This window comes from Rhinolophus hipposideros (assembly GCF_964194185.1).
Source record: "Rhinolophus hipposideros genome assembly, chromosome: 10".
Classification (NCBI taxonomy): Eukaryota; Metazoa; Chordata; class Mammalia; order Chiroptera; family Rhinolophidae; genus Rhinolophus; species Rhinolophus hipposideros.
The window spans coordinates 23,819,375-23,837,949 of record NC_138056.1 but is presented as its reverse complement, the minus strand read 5'-3'; the positions used below and the strand labels follow the sequence as shown (position 1 = coordinate 23,837,949).

General features: G+C 35.4%; 1 protein-coding gene across 1 annotated transcript in view; it reads left to right on the top strand.

Moving 5' to 3' along the window:
- The window catches only part of QSER1 (glutamine and serine rich 1), a 70,120-nt gene extending 64,976 nt beyond the window's left edge, over positions 1–5,144 (top strand). The window contains exons 11-13 of the mRNA XM_081063603.1: positions 213–362; positions 1,599–1,694; positions 2,724–5,144. Of these exons, the coding sequence (XP_080919729.1) occupies positions 213–362; positions 1,599–1,694; positions 2,724–2,864 (387 nt within the window). The 3' untranslated portion in view covers positions 2,865–5,144. The remainder of the gene's footprint in view (positions 1–212; positions 363–1,598; positions 1,695–2,723) is intronic.
- Positions 5,145–18,575: the final 13,431 nt, after the last annotated feature.

Here is an 18,575-nt window from a genome sequence, read left to right as displayed (position 1 = left end):
GATGGGAGGAGCTACAAAGAATTTGGCCATGTTTAATACCCTACATGTGTGTATCTTGTATATATTTACCACATCCCATCAGTGCCCTCCCCCACATGTATTTGTGTGTATATGTACACGCGTGTATACATTTCTCTATTTTTAAAATAAAATTTGAATAGCTGGAAGTAGTTGAGTTTTCTTATGTCGATTATTTTTGCTTTATTTTAAAGAATGCTTTGGAAAGTTTTCCTGAACTAACAATAATTACTCGAGACTCTAAAGCAAAAAGTGGGGGATCTATTTCTAAAATCAAAATGAATGGCAAAGCTTATAATAAGAAAACTCTAAGGACTTCTAAAACAACCACTAAATCTGCACAAGTAAGTATATATTGACTGATTTGTAATTATACCTCTTCCAGTTATTAATATAATTCCTACTTAAAACATTGAAACAAGCAAATATTTTACTATATTGTTAAATTTGAAGTTTTTTCAGGTAGGAATGAGCAGCTCTGGTCTAAGGAGCAGGGATTCTATCATATTCTTTGTTTTTCTTCATTGCCTAGCACAGTATCTGGCATATAGTGAATACTCACAAATTTTTTAATAGGCTAATAAGCATCCAATGCTTGTATTTATATTTTTTATATAGCTTTTTTATCATTGGATACAAATTCATACAGATATAAATGAGTGTGCACACATTCCGTAAGATTCAATACTGATTGTGTATCTGCAAAATTAGAACTGTAATTCATTCATTTTCTAACATGGTCTAAATTACTGCCTTTTCAGAAAACAGTTTAGCAACATATCAATTCGGTATCAATACAGAACATTGTATTTTTGTAGGAGCACATTCAAAAATGCATAAAAGCATATGCCTTTGCTCATTGCAGAATTGTTTGGAAGAACAATCCAGTTATGTATCACCAGTGTGAGATTGGATAAATAAAGAGCCACCCAGATAATGTAATACTATGCACTTTTTAAGAAGAAAAGATTCATTCATTGATTCAATAAAAAAATTTTTTAGTGACTACAGTTTGCCAAATACAGTTCTAAATACTAGGAATACAAATGCAAAATAGTAAAAAATCCCTGCCTTTATATAATTTATAGTGGGTAATGGTGTATGTAATAAATAGAAAGATATCCAAGTTTTAGCTAGGTAAAAAAACAAGTTATAAAATATATAATTGCAGAACAATATATATAGTATGAATCCGTTCCATTACAAAATTAGTATTAATATAGGTTACGGGGGAAACATGGAACAATATATAACATTATGTTAACCTTTATTTCTGAAGCAAGCGATTATAGGATTGTTTTACTTTATACATCATATATTTACTGTTCAAATGTTTCTATATTTAAATATTTTGAAATAGGGTACATTTATAGTCAGAAAATGAAGACTTTAAAATGCAAATTCTTGTTTTGAATAGGTCTCTTATTAATAATAGTTTATTAATACAGCCCAATAATCAGCCATACAAGTCACTTTTAAGATTTCTATTGAGACTATGGGTCTAGTATTTTCATAAAAGTGTTCTTAACTCAGATGTTCTATGAAATACCTGTATCTTTTAAACTCTTTTCTTTTTATAGGAGTTTGCTGTTGATCCAGAGAAAGTACAGTTATATTCTTTGTATCATTCACTCCATCATTATAAATATCATGTTTATCTGATATGTAAAGATGAGGTAATTATTTTTTAATTTATTTAAAAGAGAAATGCATGTTTTCTCCGAACTTTAAGGAGACTAGCTACAGTATATTTAATGTTTTAAAGAGAATTGTTTAAAAATATGTCTATATTGACCTATAAATAATGACTAAAAAATTTATTGTTCTGAGCCTCTGTTATGTGTTGTGCTCAGATTAATTTGAGGCTCACCACCTTTCAGAGCTATAAGTGGTAATGTTTTTACGCTGTTGGTGCTTGCTTTATATTACCACAATAAGTGGTACTTTATTGTATTTTCTTCTCATAATTCACTGTAGTCACTGCTTTAATAACTCCCTGTCTTCCTTATCACTAGACTGGTCCTATCCCACCTAATTTCAGAGTAATGGGGTTTTTGTGCCTTGGCATGAAGAAATGATGGTTAAAATTTAATTGTTGCTTTTAAGTATCATAATTTAAGTTGCTCAGAAATTATGTGTGACAATCATACCACGTTGTGGATGCGATAAAAGGTTTAATTTCCTCAGCGTTTAAATGGCTGTAGACAGTACTACCTTTTTTGATAGCACTATCAGATTTTTTTTAATTAAAAAGGTTTAAATTGGCTCAAAGCTATAGCTGATATATTTGTTAGTGGTCTGGTATGGAAAGATGTTCATAAATCCAACCTCTATTTAGGAAAGAAGAAAGTAAAGATGGTCATGCAAAATATGTTGATTATTTTTACAGTGCTTTGAAATGAAGAATTTACCCCAAAATTTGTCATTCTGCTTTTAACACAATTGAAAGGCATTGAGAAAGTTTGAACCACTTTCCCTTACTTGCTTCCCTGCCCCCAAGGAGCCAAAAATGATAGGATTAGACTTCACACAAATTTATATGAAACAATCATTCTCCATGAATAGGTTTTAAAAAAGAAAATATCAGTATTTGTAGGTGGATTACTAAATCCTCTTTTCATTCAGGATGTAGAAAACAGTAAGCCCTTATGAAAAGCTTATAAAGTGATAAGTATAAGCTAATGTGACAATTCTCTTTATTTTAGATTTCTTCTGTGCAGAAAAAAAACGAAGATTTAGGACAGGAAGAAATTGTTCAACTTTGTATGAAAAATGTGAAATGGGTGGAAGACCTATTTGAAAAATTTGGAGAACTTCTAAATCATGTACAGCAGAAATGTTCCTAACATTTCCACAAAAAGTCCATGTGTTCTATAGCACTAATGAAGTGGTGGAGGGAGGGTGATCACAGAGGCTCGAGGGCCTCAGATAATCAAATGTCCAGCAGTGGTCCCTGCAGGCCACCTGCCTTGATCATGGCATTTGCATCCTAACCTCTGCCAAAGGACAGTGGTGCTGCCAAGGAAGTCAGTCCAGAAATGGACCTAAATCTCACCACATTTTTATCCTAATGAATGATTTTTCTATTTTGTAAACCATTTGGGTAACTGAGTTTTATTTTCAGAAATGTTTTTTGACAAATGATGAAGCATGCACTAAATATTTTTTCTTTATTGCTAGAGAGAGAACACTTAAGTAGCTTGGTTATTTTTTCCTTTGACTAAACACCAGAATGAAAGAAAGGTGGCAGAAATCATGAGTGTATTCAGGTCTGGCCACAAACCGGAAAGTACTGTACATTATGTAAACAGATCTGGTGTGCTGTGACATTCTGTATGAGAATATCATCAATTTAAAATATAAAATTCTGAAACTGCATTCTGCTTTACGAATTCCTTTTACTCTTAACATGTTCAGGAAACTGGATGTGGAATTGGTGCAATTCTATGACTGCTTTTTGTGTCAAATTATATTGTGATGAAAAAAAAACAATGACATACTATTTTCCCTATCTCAAAGAAAAGTATTTTCCTTTATACTGTTTTTCCTTTGGAAAAATTTTCAATTGTACATTTTCACTAATAGTTGTATTTTTCACAAGGAAAATGTGGTTATAATTATGTTTGATGTATCTGTACTACACTTTTCATTATTTTCAGTAAATCTTATTTAGTTATATATTGAATTTCTATTGTGAATTCTATCTTGAGGTAACCATTTTTGTTTATACAGATTTGCTTCAGTGTTATCCAGAATATACATTCAGTACTAGAATTAGTTTAGCTTTATAAATGGGGTTGTGTTATACACTGCAGTAATTTTCTGATTCATGAAAATAAATTTCTTACTAAACTAGCACTTGATTAACTGATTTATTGAAACAAAAATCTAACCACATTATACAATTTTAAAGAATAAAATTTATAATTAGACTACATGCAGTGCTAAACACAGCTTACCTGACTCTCAGAACTGGAAGTGGTAGAGCTCTCCTTTTGGTGCCTTTCCAACCTGTATACATGCTATTGTAGCTTTCTTTAGTTTGCTAACTAGTGTGTCAAGTAGTTTAGTTGAGACAGTGAATGTATTAGGTTTCACATGACCTTATGTTTTATTTGTGTTTGCCAACAGGATGCCTTATTTGTTTGAGAAAAAGATTTACTAGTGTCCTTCTAAATGATCTCCTTTTTTAGGATTCTAAAGAAGTTGTTAATCATCATACTTTTGTTTATTTTGCCACCGTTTAGTGCCTTAAGTCCTATCAAGAAAGCAGTGTTACTGCTCAATGCCCAAATAAGATGTGCTTGTGTGGCTATTGCTATTGTCTTGATTTTGAGTTAACAGGCCAACTTCTTATAATTAAAAACCTCAATAAACTGGCAAAGAATTGAAGATAACGTGACTTGATTTGAAAATAAAACATTGTAGCATTGAGTGAAAAATGAGTATTTGAGTTAAGCTTACATATTTATTTCTAATGGTTATCTTTTTAAAAGCAATAATTCTTAATTCAACAATCTTTGTATCTGCCATTAGACAAGATAGTCAATAATCCAAATTTATCTCAAGGGTTAAATGCCCCATTTCTGAAAGATTTTTTTAAAAAACTGTTTAGGCAGCTTACTTTGAACACAAAAGTAACCTATTAGATTCATTTTGCCTAACTCAAATAAGAGAATACCAGCAGTGAGAGCATCATAAAATTAATTTTGCTAAGTGTAGAAGAGTGTGAAGCAGCCATATCTCATTCTGATATTCACTCTGGACAGAATTGGTTTGTGTTTTTTTGTTTTGTGTTTTCATTTCCAAAGTGCAGAGTAGATAGCTACATGTCCTAATGTATTATAAGGATACGTCTTTACATTACTCCCCCAGCTTACTTGCCTGAGTTAGTTGTTGATGGTTTAAATATTTTAAAAAGCCATCTTGCATTTAGGTGACTCTTGAAGTACGCATTTGAAATCACAAGCCACATTTTCTTCATGACAAGGCCCATGGAAAATAGAGATGTTTCCTGCAGAAAACCACCCATTTCCTTTTCAACTGCAGTTGTCTTCAAGCTATTTGCAGTTGTATTCATTTTAATAAAGCAAGTGTTTTTATAATACCAGAGGCCAAGCCTATAATACTGCCTGGAAGAGACTCAACTGTTTTGCGCCATCTTCTCATTTGATCCATATAGCATAAACAAGGACATCAAAAACTTGGGCCTCAGAGGAAAGTGCGACAAATACGACAACCATACATAAGTCCATTCTTTATAAAGCTGAATAAATTCCTAACTGGTTAGCATTCGCATCCCTTGCCAGGGAGTTTGAAATGTATAATATAAAAATAACTTTAGGTAGTAGATTGAGTTAAAGAGGTAAAGCACATGTTGCCACAACCCAGGAAAATGTTTTCAAGAAAGATTAGATTTTTCTGCCTACAAATACCTGGAAATAATTTAATACGAAAAATCATTGTGTTGATGTTTATTTCTAGTTCAGATTAATGGTTGGAAAAATAGCCTCTTTGTTTTCCTTTGCATGATAACTCAGTTATCCATTTACTTGATTCTCTAAAGTCATAAATTTATAAATTATAGTAAGTCAACAATAGAAACTGCCCATTTTCAATTATACTATCAAATAGAAAACATTGGCAAAATGGAAGAAAAATCTTAATTTAAAATGGCTTAGAAAATGTTCAGATTACCTTTAAATTTAAAAATGAAAATTATAGATGACTCACATTACTATTTTCAAAGCCTTCCTCACATTTTTTTAAACTCTCACTTTCCTTTTACTCCACATTTTCATTAGAGCAGCTATTTTCCAACATCTGACTTTGGAGCTATACCCATAAAACATTGCAGCAGGGTTATTGAATCAGCTTTGGATCCCCAAAGTTTCTTCAGATGTACAAGTTGTGAATTGTATTGTATTTGTAGAATATAATTTTGTTTTAAACTATTTCCATCTGTTTCTCAAAAATGTTTTTTAAATAGAGTGAAATATCCCAGGATTACTGCTTGTGTCAGTTGCACTTGACACACAAACGGCACAAATGAACAATGTACACTATTGGTTGTGCATTAATTTACATGTGCAACTTTTCGCATCTGTGTTCACAAATGCATGTTTTTGCAAATCACCTTTATTTATAAGTGACATTTGAAGTTAAGGATACAATGAAACCTGCATTTGTAGTCCAGAGTTTTAAGTGGTCCATAATACAATGTACGGAAATGTGAAAGACAATTTTGTATACTTGTTTGTTACTAACTCAGATCATTAAAATGAAAACAATTTTTTAAACGACAAAATCAGAATGTTTGGGGGTTTGGTTTTTTGTGTTGTTTTTTTTTTAAGAATTGGAAACTGAGATACGGTATTATGCAAAAACGTCATCGAGTTACAGATTCATCATATTAACATGTTGTAGAGTCCTAAACAAAGTTGTTAGGTACAGATGGTGTACGGCCCAGCGATGATTCTCTCAAATAATTAAGTCAATATTTGATGAATTACACTGTCTCAGCTGACAATATCAGGAAATTGAGTTTCTGGGTTGAGATACAACTTTTAGCCCTTTTCCACCTATAAAGAAGTATGTCCATTAAGTCACCTTTCTAATTTTTTTACTTGAAAATAGTGCAAAGTAGAATTGCTAATATCATGATATTTTTATTTATATAAAAAGGATTTTATCCTACTGATCCTTTAATTTTCAGAATAAGACTGCCTTAACCTTTACATTTTAAAATATGATTAAGCCGTGCCTCAGGCTGGGAGGACTTGGAAACAGCTAGATGAGGAAGGTGGCATGATCCTTAGTTTATTCAGGAAAATGGTTTCTGTTCCAGTTCTTCCACCAAACTCGCTCTAGTCTCAGACATGTCACGTGAAACTTAATCGACATGTTTTCTCATTCTGAAAATGAGGCAAGAAACTAAGTCTTAAGCTATTCATGTTCTAGATTCTAGGTAGACTGGAAAGTTAGGAGAAATGTAAAGAGGTTTGGTAGCACTAAAAGAGGTATATCACAAAAATAAGAATGACAAGTCCTTGCTACATTATTTACTATCTTTTGCTAACTTGTAAGACTTTCAAAATCATTAAGCAGCTACTTTATACACACACACACACACACACACACACACACACACATCCATCAGCGCTTAGTTTGTCTTGTGACACTAGTGTAAGATTAATTAGAAACGTCTGATATCAACAGTCAATTACAAAGTACTTAAGGTCGTAGCCAATTAGTCTTCTGTTTCCAAAAGCATGTCTTTTACACAATAGGCACTTACTAAGAAGTTGGATGGATGGGTGAATACATAAATGAGAGGTTTTTTAAATCAGTTGGGTATTGTCAAAGTGGCCTCTGTGTAGTTCCTAATTCAGTGGTCCATCCCCTGCTTTCTCTTTCTATCTTTAAAAGAAAACATCTCTTAAATGTTAAGTAATTGTGGTTTAAATGGTTAAAAACAATGGCAAAAACCGCAATTACTTTTGCACCAATCTAATAGCACCCGTTTTTTTGCATGTCACTCTCAGTTCTCACTGAGCTTTTCAACAGAACAGAGACCATTCTCTTAATTCTTATATTTAATTTCCATTTAATCTATGGAAGTGAATGGGCTGTCATCAGAGAGCAGCTGTCTTTAAGCAGTGAAGCAAGAGAATTCAAAACACTAGCAACAGCCTAACAGAAAGAACTTGGCATTAGAATGAATTTTTAAAATTAGCTTCGTTTACATACACTCTTTATCAATGACTTAAGAACTGTTAATGGTCCAATCAGTATAAAGTCCTTTAAATGCCAGTTCTCCACTGAGTTTATTATAAGATAATGTTATTTGGCTGAAGTAGAAGTCAGGAAGTTAGGGTTTTTCACAGCCAATGTTAATGCAAATGCATTAACGTTATCACAGGAGTTTGCAAACAATTCACTATCATAAAGGTTATGTATTAAAAGCCCCACTCACAAAGCATTGCAAAGCAAAATCTTGCCTTAAGTATGCCCATTCTCATTCTCGAACAAATACTCTGCCATCCAAATGAGAACAATGAAAAGTCATAACTGTCAGTTGAGCACCACTATATTAACTGCTATAGCAAAATACAATAGACTAGGTGGCTTTAACAACAGAAAATTATTTTCTCACAGTTCTGGAGGCTAGAATTCCCAGATCAAGGTCCAGGAGAATCAATTGGTGAGGGCTCTCTTCCTGGTTTGCAGATGGGCTGCCTTCTTGCTGTGCCCTCAATGGCAGAGCAAGCTCTAATGTCTCTTCCCAAGGCACTAACCCCAAGATGAGGGCCCCACCCTCATGATGTAATTTAACTCTGCTTACCTCTTGAAGGCTCCGTATCCAAATACCACCACATTGAGAGTTGGGGCTTCAACATATGAATTTGAGGGGGGATAAACATTCAGGCCATAACAACCACTGAGGTATCAAGTATAGCATAGAAGAGCTGAAAGCCAGCCCTGCAAATAGTCACTGGTTGGCTTAAAATTATCTCTCATCTATCCAGAAGCAAGAACACAGTTTAAGCACACACCTCTCTTCTGCTGTAAGATTTTTAGAGTTTCACAGTGAAACTCCCCTCACATAGGGGTCAAAGAGTTTTGTCATTGAATCATATTCTTTGAACTTCACAAAGGCAATAATATTCTGTCAGTTCCTAAATAAATCTTACCTTTCCCCATTTCTGTGTTCTGTCATTTTCTTGGTCCAAACCAGCATCAGTTGGCAGGAATACTATATAGTAACTAATGATTTGCTATCTTCCCCTTTCCCATCTTGCTTTCCTTCTGTCCATTCTCCACACAGCAGTCACTGATTTTAAACAACTGATCATGTGACTCCCCACTGAAAACCCTTCAATGCTGTTCGCTGCTCTTAGGATACAGTCCAAAACTAATGGTAGCTTCCACTTTCAGCTGTGATGGATCAGATATAAATTTCTGCCTTAAAAGGACAAAATTATGAGAATGGTTTTTAAAAATTAATAGGCAGCACAGGACGATAATACTGAGAGAAAGGAAACAAATAAGTTGAGCCCTACAATGGTCCTAGCTTTCTGCCTGGAGAAAACTTCTAGGCTACAACACAGGAAGAGTGAAACCAATCAGAGCCTGTAGGTTTTGCTAAATTAAGGAGACAAACTTCACACGTTGGGGAGGCCTAGGCAGCTAAAATTTGCAGAGGGAAGTATCAGAGAGAAGAGTGGTACACAAAGATTAAGTTCTGGATATTTGCAGTGGGTTCCTCCTTGAGATTCCAAGTACGTACTGACCAGCGTACATGTGGGAGGAAACTACCAAGGCTAAGGAAAAGACCACAACAAAGAAAGAGTCAAGTAGACAACCCTCTGAGCTCACACAGGAACTAGCAGGGTTCACATTCCCATCAGTCAGACTGGAAAGACTTCCTAACACTAGTAGAGTCCTCAGAAGATTGTTGTCTCACTAATGCAACAAAATTGGACTTCAGCTAATAGCTGTTCGGGATCCATCTAACAAAGCTTAAAAGCAAGCCTGAAAAAGATTAAATTGTTTCTGCATCACTTAATTGCATCCCAGAACAAAGCCCAAAAATATATAAAGGAATATAAAAAAAAAATCCACCCCCAATAATGTAAAATTCACATCATCATAAAATAAAAAATTACTAGGAATGCAAAACGGCAAGAAAATACAACTCACATAAGAAAAATCAATCTATAGAAACAGACACAGAAAAGACAACAATGATAAAATTAGTAGACAAGGATTATACAACTATTATAAATATATTCTAAGTTCAAGAAGGTAGAGGAAAGCATAAGCATAACAAGCAGAGACATGGAGGATGAAAGGACATAAGTTGAACTTTTAGAGATAAAAACTACAATTTTTGAGATGAAAAATACATTGGAAAGGATTAATAGCAGATTAGATATTTTAGAAGAAATGATTAGTGAACTTCAAGACATTGCAATATAAATTATCCAAAATAGAAACAGAAAAAAGGATTAAAAAAATTAAGTGTATTAATGAACCCTGTAATAATTTTAAGCAGCCTAATATAGAAGTAATTGGAGGCCTTGAGAGGGAGAGGGAGATAGAAAAAAAAAAAACATTTAAAGAAATAATGGGGCAGCTGGTTAGCTCAGTTGGTTAGAGTGCCATGCTCTTAACAACAATGTTGCCTGTTCGATCCCTCCATAGGCCACTGTGAGCTGCGCCCTCCACAACTAGACTGAAACAACTACATGACTTGGAGCTGATGGGTCCTGGAAAAACACACTTAAATAAAAGGGGGGCAGCCTGATGGCTCAGTTGGTTAGAGCATGAGCTCTGAACAACAGGGTTACCAGTACAATTCCCACATGGGCCAGTGAGCTGCACCCTCCACAACTAGATTAAAGGACAATGACTTGGAACTGATGGGCTCTGGAGAAGCACACTGTTCCCCAATATTCCCCTCACCCTAAAAAACGAAGCAAAAACAAAAAGGGCAAACGGTTGGCCCAGTTGGTTAGAGCGCAGTGCTCATAACACCAAGGTCGCTGGTTCAATTCCCACATGGGCCAGTGAGTTGCACCCTTCACAACTAGACTGAAAACAGTGGACTTGACTTGGAGCTGGGCTGCGCCCTCCACAATTAGATTGAAAACAATGACTTGACTTGGAGTTGATGGGTCCTGAAAAAAAACCACACTGGTCCCCAATCTTCCCCAATAAAAATTTAATTAAAAAAAAAAGAAAGAATGGCTAAAATTCTTCTAAGTTTACTGAAAACTATAAATCCACAATTCCAACAAGCTCAAAGAACCCCCACATAAGAAACATGAAAAAAAAAAGAAAAACTACATTAAAGCACAGCATAATTAAATTGCCTAAAGTCAATGATAAAGAGACCATCTTAAAAGCAGCTAGAGAAAAAAGACACATTACAAAAGAGAAACAAAGATTAAAATGATAGCAAAAATTTTGTCACAAACAAGGGAAGTCAAAAGTCTGGAATATTTCTAAAGTATTGAAAGAAAAAATTGTCAACCTAAAATCCTATACCTAGTGAAAATATTTTTGAAAAATGAAAGTAAGGACTTTTTTTAGATATATAGACGTTGAACAAATTCAACAACAGGAGACCATCACTACAAGAAATATTAAAGGATGAAAGAATATGATACAAAGTGGAAATCTGGATCTATACAAAGGATACTGGAAGTGATAGCTATATGATAAATGCATGAGATTTTATTTTTTAAGACCTTTAAAAGAAAATTGACTTGTGAAAGCAAAAATAACTACAATGTATAAGCCAATTTATAAATTATGTAGAAGTAAAATATATAACAATAGTCCAAAGGCTGGGGAGAAGGAGGAAATTAAGCATACTGTTGAAAGTTTTTATACTATACATGAAGTAATATTACTTGAAGTTAAACTGTGACAAATTAAAGATGTGTATTATAAATCCTAAAGCAATCCCCGCACAGACACACAAAGAGGCATTCCCAATAAGCCAATAAAGGAGATAAAATTGAATTATAAAACGAATTAATCCAAAAGCAGACAAAACAAAAAACAAAAACAAAAACAGGAAAAAGGCACAAGAACAGCTGGAAAAAATAACAAATGGTATGTTCATTCCCAAACCACAATGAAATTAAACTATAAAATAATATCAGATAAATGGTTGGAAAATCCCCAACATTTATAAGTTAAACAACAAAATTCTAAATAACCCCTAGTCAAAGAAGAAAGTGACAAAGAAAAATAGAAAGTATTTTCAACCTAATTAAAAAGATAATGTCAAAGTGTGTTAAATGCAGTGCTAATGCAGTGCTTACAGGGAAATTTACAGCATGTAATACTTACACTAGAAAAGTAGAAAGCTCTAAAATTGACCTACGCTTTCCCTTTAAGAAACCTGAACAAGAGCAAATAAATCCCAAAGTAAGCAGATGAAAGAAAATAATAAGAGCAAAAATTCATGAAATAGAAGATGAAATAAAATAAATCAAGGAAACCAAAATCAAGTTCTTTAAAAAGAAAAATAAAATCTCATACCAACATAATAAGAGGAAAATGAAAGAGATTACTAATATTAGGAATGAAAGTGAAGGCAACACTACAGACCCTACAGACATAATAAAGAAAATAAGGGAATTATCATGAATAACTTTACGCCAATATAAAGTAAATACAATGTGAGTTAGGTGCCCCTTTGTGCCTTCCACTTGTTGCATCGGGGAAACACTCCGTCTGGGTGGTACCTGGACATTGACTACCCCATCAACAGGAGTAAACTTGGGAAGGCCTCGCCAGCCTTCCTGGTTGAACAATCACTGACCTGCCAGAGGAACACATGAATAGGATCACGTAGGTTGCCCTGTGGCCATAGTAATCACATATACATTGTGAAACTGCCGAAATTGTGTCCCCTGCCTTGTACCCTAGGTAATTACCCTGAAACTTGTGATTCATTGTCCCCATGCTTGCTGATTGTAATCGTTATGGTCTAGCATTCTTTCAGACTGGTAATCTATTGGAAAAAAAAACCTATAAAATTAGTTTCCTTGGGGAGCCCTAGTCGGAACTCTCTGACAAGGAGCTTGCAAGACACACCTGAAGCCAAGACGTTGTCTTGATTCCTCAGCGCCTTGGAAACACTCTTCGGGTGCTGAGAACTCGCTTTACTCTTTATCTTATTTTGCTTTATTCTGTCTATCTTACTTATTGCCTCACTTAATAGTGTTTTGCTGCCTCAACTCAGTCTCAGTTTGCATGGTGAATGCATATTCAACACCCAAATTCGGTGGCCACTTAAAACGTAGCCCCTTGCTGCTACAGCCAATAAATTGACAACTTAGATGAAATGGACAAATTCCTTGAACAGAAACTAACAGACTCATTCAAGAAAAAAAGAGATAACATGAATTTATTTTTGTGTGTTGTATACTCTGTATTTGTATTTTTGTACCCTGTAAACTTGCTGAACTTTCTCGTTAGTTCTGATAGTTTTCTTAATGGATTCCTTGAGATTTTCTATACACAAGATCGTGTCATGCATAAATAGAGACAGTTTTACTTCTTCCTTTACAGTCTAGCTGCTTTTATTCTATTTTGTTGCGTAACTGCTCTGTCTAGAACACCTACTATAATGTTGAAAAGAAGTGGACTTCCTTATCTTGTTTTTGATCTTAGGGGGAAGTATCCAATCTTTCACCATTAAGTATAATGTTAGCTTTGGGATTTTTGTAGATTCCCTTTATCCCTTCTGTTCTTAGTTTCTTGAGTGTTTTTATCATGGAGAAGTATTGGATTTTGTCAAATGCTTTTTCTGAATCTACTGAGATGATCATTTGATTTTTGGTTTTTTATTCTATTGATATGATTTATTACATTAATTGGTTTTCAAATGTTAAACCAACCTTGCATTTCTCAGATAAATCATACTTGATCCATGGGTAAATTTTCTTCAGGTTGTTGGATTCTGTTTAGCAGTATGTTGCTGAAGATTTTTGCATCCACATTCCTGAGATGTTAGTCTGCAGTATTTTATTTTTTTGTGATGACTTTGTCTAGGTTTGGTTATTATTTTTCAATAAATTTGGGAAGTTTTCTCCACTATTTCCTCAAATATTTTTTCTTCTCTTTTCCCTTTATCTTCTCCTTCTGGTACTTCCATTAAATATATGTTGGTGTGCTAATAGTATCCCACATTTGTCTGAGGCTCTCCTCATTTTTCTTCTTCTTTTTTCTCTTAGTTCTTCAGTTTTCATAATCTCTTGATCTATCTTCAAGTTTACTTATTCTTTCTTCTGCCAGTTCAAATGTACTATTGAGTCCCTTCATGAGTTTATTATTTCATTTGCTGTACTTTTCAATTTCAGAGTTTCCATTTTGGTTCTTTTTTATAATTTCTATTTCTTTATTAATATTTGAAGCAATATTATCATATACCTTCCTTTATTTCCTTAATTGTGGCTTCCTTTAGCTCTGTGACCATGTTCATAATAGCTTCTTTGAAGTCTTTTTATGATAAATCTGACACCAGATCACTTTTATAGACAATTTCTGTTGCCTGCTTTTTTCCTGGGTTATGGGTCATATTATCCTGTTTCATTGAATTTGTCAAAAGCTTCTGTTGGAAAGTGGATGTTTTCAGACAACATATTGTAGCTTGTAGTAACTCTATTGGTCCCCAGCTCTCTCTAGCACTTGTTATTTGCTTATTGGTTTAGTGACTGGTTGGGTAATTTCAGTGAAGTCTCCCCTCCCTACTCCCACCACCCACAGTGTTGAGCCTCTGGTGCTGATCCTCAGAGAAGTGCAATTTTGGGTATGTCCACAGTCCTGCTGAGGTGACAGCAGCTTTGGTAGGGCTTTCTTCTTCTCTTTCCCTGACCACATCCAGGTGTTAAAATTCACTAATTTCTGGCTGATTGCTCTACTGTTTTCAACAATGGCCTGGATGTAAATTATTCTACACATTAACCCAATCAGGGCTCATTGGGAAGAATGGTTTCTGAGGTCAGTGTTTGATATTTGTTCCGAACCCTCTCTCAGCTGTCTCATTTCTGGTTCTCTTCTGAAAACTAGTCAGCCTACAGTTTAGCTTGTATCTTGACCCTCCTACCAATTCCTTTTTTACCACAAGTTGCACTGTTCTTGTGAGTGCTCTTAGGCTTTATCCTCTCCATGCTCTGTTGCAAATGAAGTCAGTTGCTGTGGGAAGAGATTAATAGGTATCTTTTTTTGGACCTGCTTCCCCTATCAGGCAAAATCTCTGAGCCAGGGGCAGGGAACATGATGGTAAGCATCTCTGAATAACATCTACACTCTAGGAGCTCAGTGCTTGTTGAGGGCCACAGGGTGGCGGGTAGGTGTGTAGAGTCCTATTTGCTTGCCTCTCCTGGCATGAAACCACTGCTTTACGAGCCAGGGCAAGGATGATCAGGGTTCCAGGATTCTCAGCATGTCACACCCAAGGTAGAGCCTCTATTCCATGACTGGGGGCTGAGCAGAGAATGGAAGCCCCATCTCTCATTCATTCTCACCCAGGACCACAAAACAGGTAGTTGGGGGCAGGAAGAGAAGTGCTGATGTTCTACTCCTCCAGGACAGAAAGTCCTCCCATTGGGAGCTGGGAAAATAGGGAGCCCTGCAGCTATCTGGAGTGTTGGGAAAACTGGACATCCACATGCAAAATAATGAAGTTGGACATTTACATCATATGCAAAAACTAAGTTAAAATGGGTTTAAAGACCTAAACATAAGACGTAAAACTGTAAAATTCTTAGAAGAAAATATGGGTAAAGTTTCATGACATTGGATTTGGCAAGGGTATCTTTGATATGACACCAAAATTATAGGCAACAAAACCAAAATTGACAAAGAATACTCTATCAAACTTAAAATTTTTCTGCAAATATAAGGAAACAATCAATGAAGTGAAAAGTTAATCTACACAATGGGAGAAAATAATTGCAAATCATATGCCTGATAAGGGTTAATACCTAGAATATATTACAAAAACTCCTACAACTCAATAACAAAAGAACAAATAACCTCATTTAAAGATGAGCAAATGACTTGAATAGCCATTTCTCCAAAGAAGACATACAAGTGGCCAACAAGCATATGAAAAGATGCTCAACATCACTGATCACCAGGGATATGCAAATCAAAACCATGAGATATCACCTCATACTTATTAGGATGGCCAATTTAAAAAAAATAACAAATAACAAGTGGTGACAAGGATGTGGAGAAATTGGAATTCTTGTCCATTGCTAGTAGGAATGTAAAATGGTGTAGCCATTATGAAAACCAATATGGAGGTTCCCCCAAAACTTAAAATTAGAATTAACATGTGATCCACTGATCCCACTTCTTAGTATATATTCAAGAGAACTGAAAGCATTATCTCAAAGAGATATTTGCACATGCATGTTCATTGCGGTATTAGTCACAACAGCCAAGAAGTTAAATAGCCCAAATGTCCATCAACTGATGAGTGGATAATGAAAATGTGGTATATACATACAATGGAGTATTATTCAGTCTTAAACAAGAAGGAAATCCTGTCACATGCTTCAACATAGATGAACCTTAATGACATTTTACTGAGTAAAATAAGCCAGTTGCAAAAAGAAAAATACTGTATGATTTTACTTACATGAGATACCAAGATTAGTCAAAATTATGAAAACAGAAAGTAGAATGATGGTTGCCAGGTAGAGAGAAATGGGAAGTGGTTGCTTGGTGGATATAGAGTTTTGTTTTGCAAGATTAAAGAGGTCTACAGATCTGTTACAGATATGAATATGAATATGAATATAGCTAACACTACTATATTGCACATTTAAAAATGGTTAAGAGCAAAATTTTATATTATACATATTTTTGCCAGAACTTGAAATTAAAAAAAAAATTTAGAAAACAAAAACTGCAGTCTGTTCCCATCACCCTTAGCTAATCACTATGGTTATCAGTTACAAAAGGTTTTGAGTTTGATATATTGATGTATAAGTTGAATTCTTGGAAGATTCCCTCTAATACTTTGACCTTGATTTGAAAAGTGTGGATAGCCTCACTATCCACAATTGCCCAAACTAGAAATAGAGGAATCATCTTTGCCGCTTCCCTTTTTTTTTCTTTAATCACTTGTAATTGTCCACCTAGCTCTATATTCACTGAGCACAATACTTGTCCATTAGTGGGTGCACAAGAACATCTGTAGAAGGAAGGAATCTGTTAAATCTTCCCATTTTTTCCCTTGTACTTCTCCTGCAGCAAAAACTAATAGTACTATTTTAGACCAGGTCCTCATCAGTCTCTTTCATGGTTTCACTGGTCTCCTTACCTCTAGACACTTAACCCTTCAATCAATCTCCTCTTTACACTGTTACCAGAATTTGGTTTTCTGATTACGAAAGACCTCTCATGATGTAGCCTACCTTATATTTCTCACCTAACTGCCCTTCAGCTCTCCCATCTCTACCCTTATGGACCCTACTCTGTAGCTGTTACCTTACAGGGCTGTGGGGAGACGGTGGGGGGGGGGGTACAGAAGGAAGGAGGAAGTGTGGGAAACAAAGGAAAGGAGGAGATGAAACCATTCTTAAGAAAAGGTGCAGCTACATCTAATTGTAATGGATTATAACATTAGCAGCATTGCAGGAAAAATCTTCACCCCCTGTGTCGCCATGACAGTTCCAACCAAGGCCACGCAAAAAACAAGGGAATTCCACCTCCCCAGGGGAAGAAGTGGTCAGGGAGGACAGCAAGGACTCACCTGGGAACACCTATATCACCAACCCTAAAACCTGAATATTTCATGTCCTCAGTAAAATAAAATACTAAACGTCTTTGTTTTTTGGCACAGTTGCCCTCCTCCTGGCCTGCCCACTCCCACTATTTTGGGAGTGTATTCTTTTCCTTTCTTTTAATAAATCCACTGCTTTCTTGGCTTTGTTTGCATGACTTATTTGGTACGTTCTTGAATTCTTTCCTGTAATGTAAACAAGAACCCCTTTTTTCTAATAACATAGCCACACAGAGCGTTTTATTGCTGAGTATACCATTGTAAGCATGTTTTCATGCTTTTACTTATGATATTTCTACTGCCTGCCTGCAAATCTTCTACTTCCTCATTTTCCTTCTCCATCCGGTAAACATCTTTTAAAGCTCAACTTTAACACAGACCCACAGGGAAGCCTTCTATTCCCCCCTACACAGAGTATGACCATCCTCCTTCTGTGATCCCAGAGAACTCTGAAAATGCCTCTATTACAAAACTTCTCACAGGGCCTCACTGACAGTAATGAATCAGGTCAGAGAAGCCTGTGGACACAGCTTTTTGGAGAGTTGTGATGCAATTCAAATAGTGAAAATTCTCAGGGAATGGAACTTTTTGAGGTGCTCCAAGCCTGTTCTTCCCTGCCCAATGGCTGCAGGGCTGCTGTTTTTCAGATATTGCTGTGGTTTTTGAGGCTACTGTGGAGCTAGGGAGAGGAGGATGGGAGCAGAGCAAATTAAACACCACAAATCTCGCTGTTCTGAGATGCAGCCATTTTTCTTGAATAAACACTCCTCAGGTTGTTTGCAAGGCTTTGGTTACTTTCTAAAGTTCTGAAAAAGTTGAGCTAGACAATTATCGACAGTGATCATTTTGCTCTATGGAGGAGCAGACTTTTGGAAGTCCTTGCTCTACCACTGTGGAAGTGATATGGGAGCACTGCCTCACTACAAAAGTTTTAAGCCCCCTCACTATAGAAATTTTAAGTTTCCTTTTCCCTAGTTTCTTAGCTCCTTAGTCCCTGGCTTTGATTACTCTTCTAATCAGTTTCTGAATCCTAAAGATTGCTCCCAGCCTGAACCACAGAATGTCTCTCACCCCTACTTCAGATAAGGACTTAAAAACCTGTGACTTCCCAACATCCCCCAAGCCATTCTGCACCCCCCAGGCCAATGTATTTGTTAATTGTAATCACTGAAGCCTAATGTTCTTTCCAACCCATTCTGGGCTTGGCTCCTGGACAATTGACACCACTTCAATGACT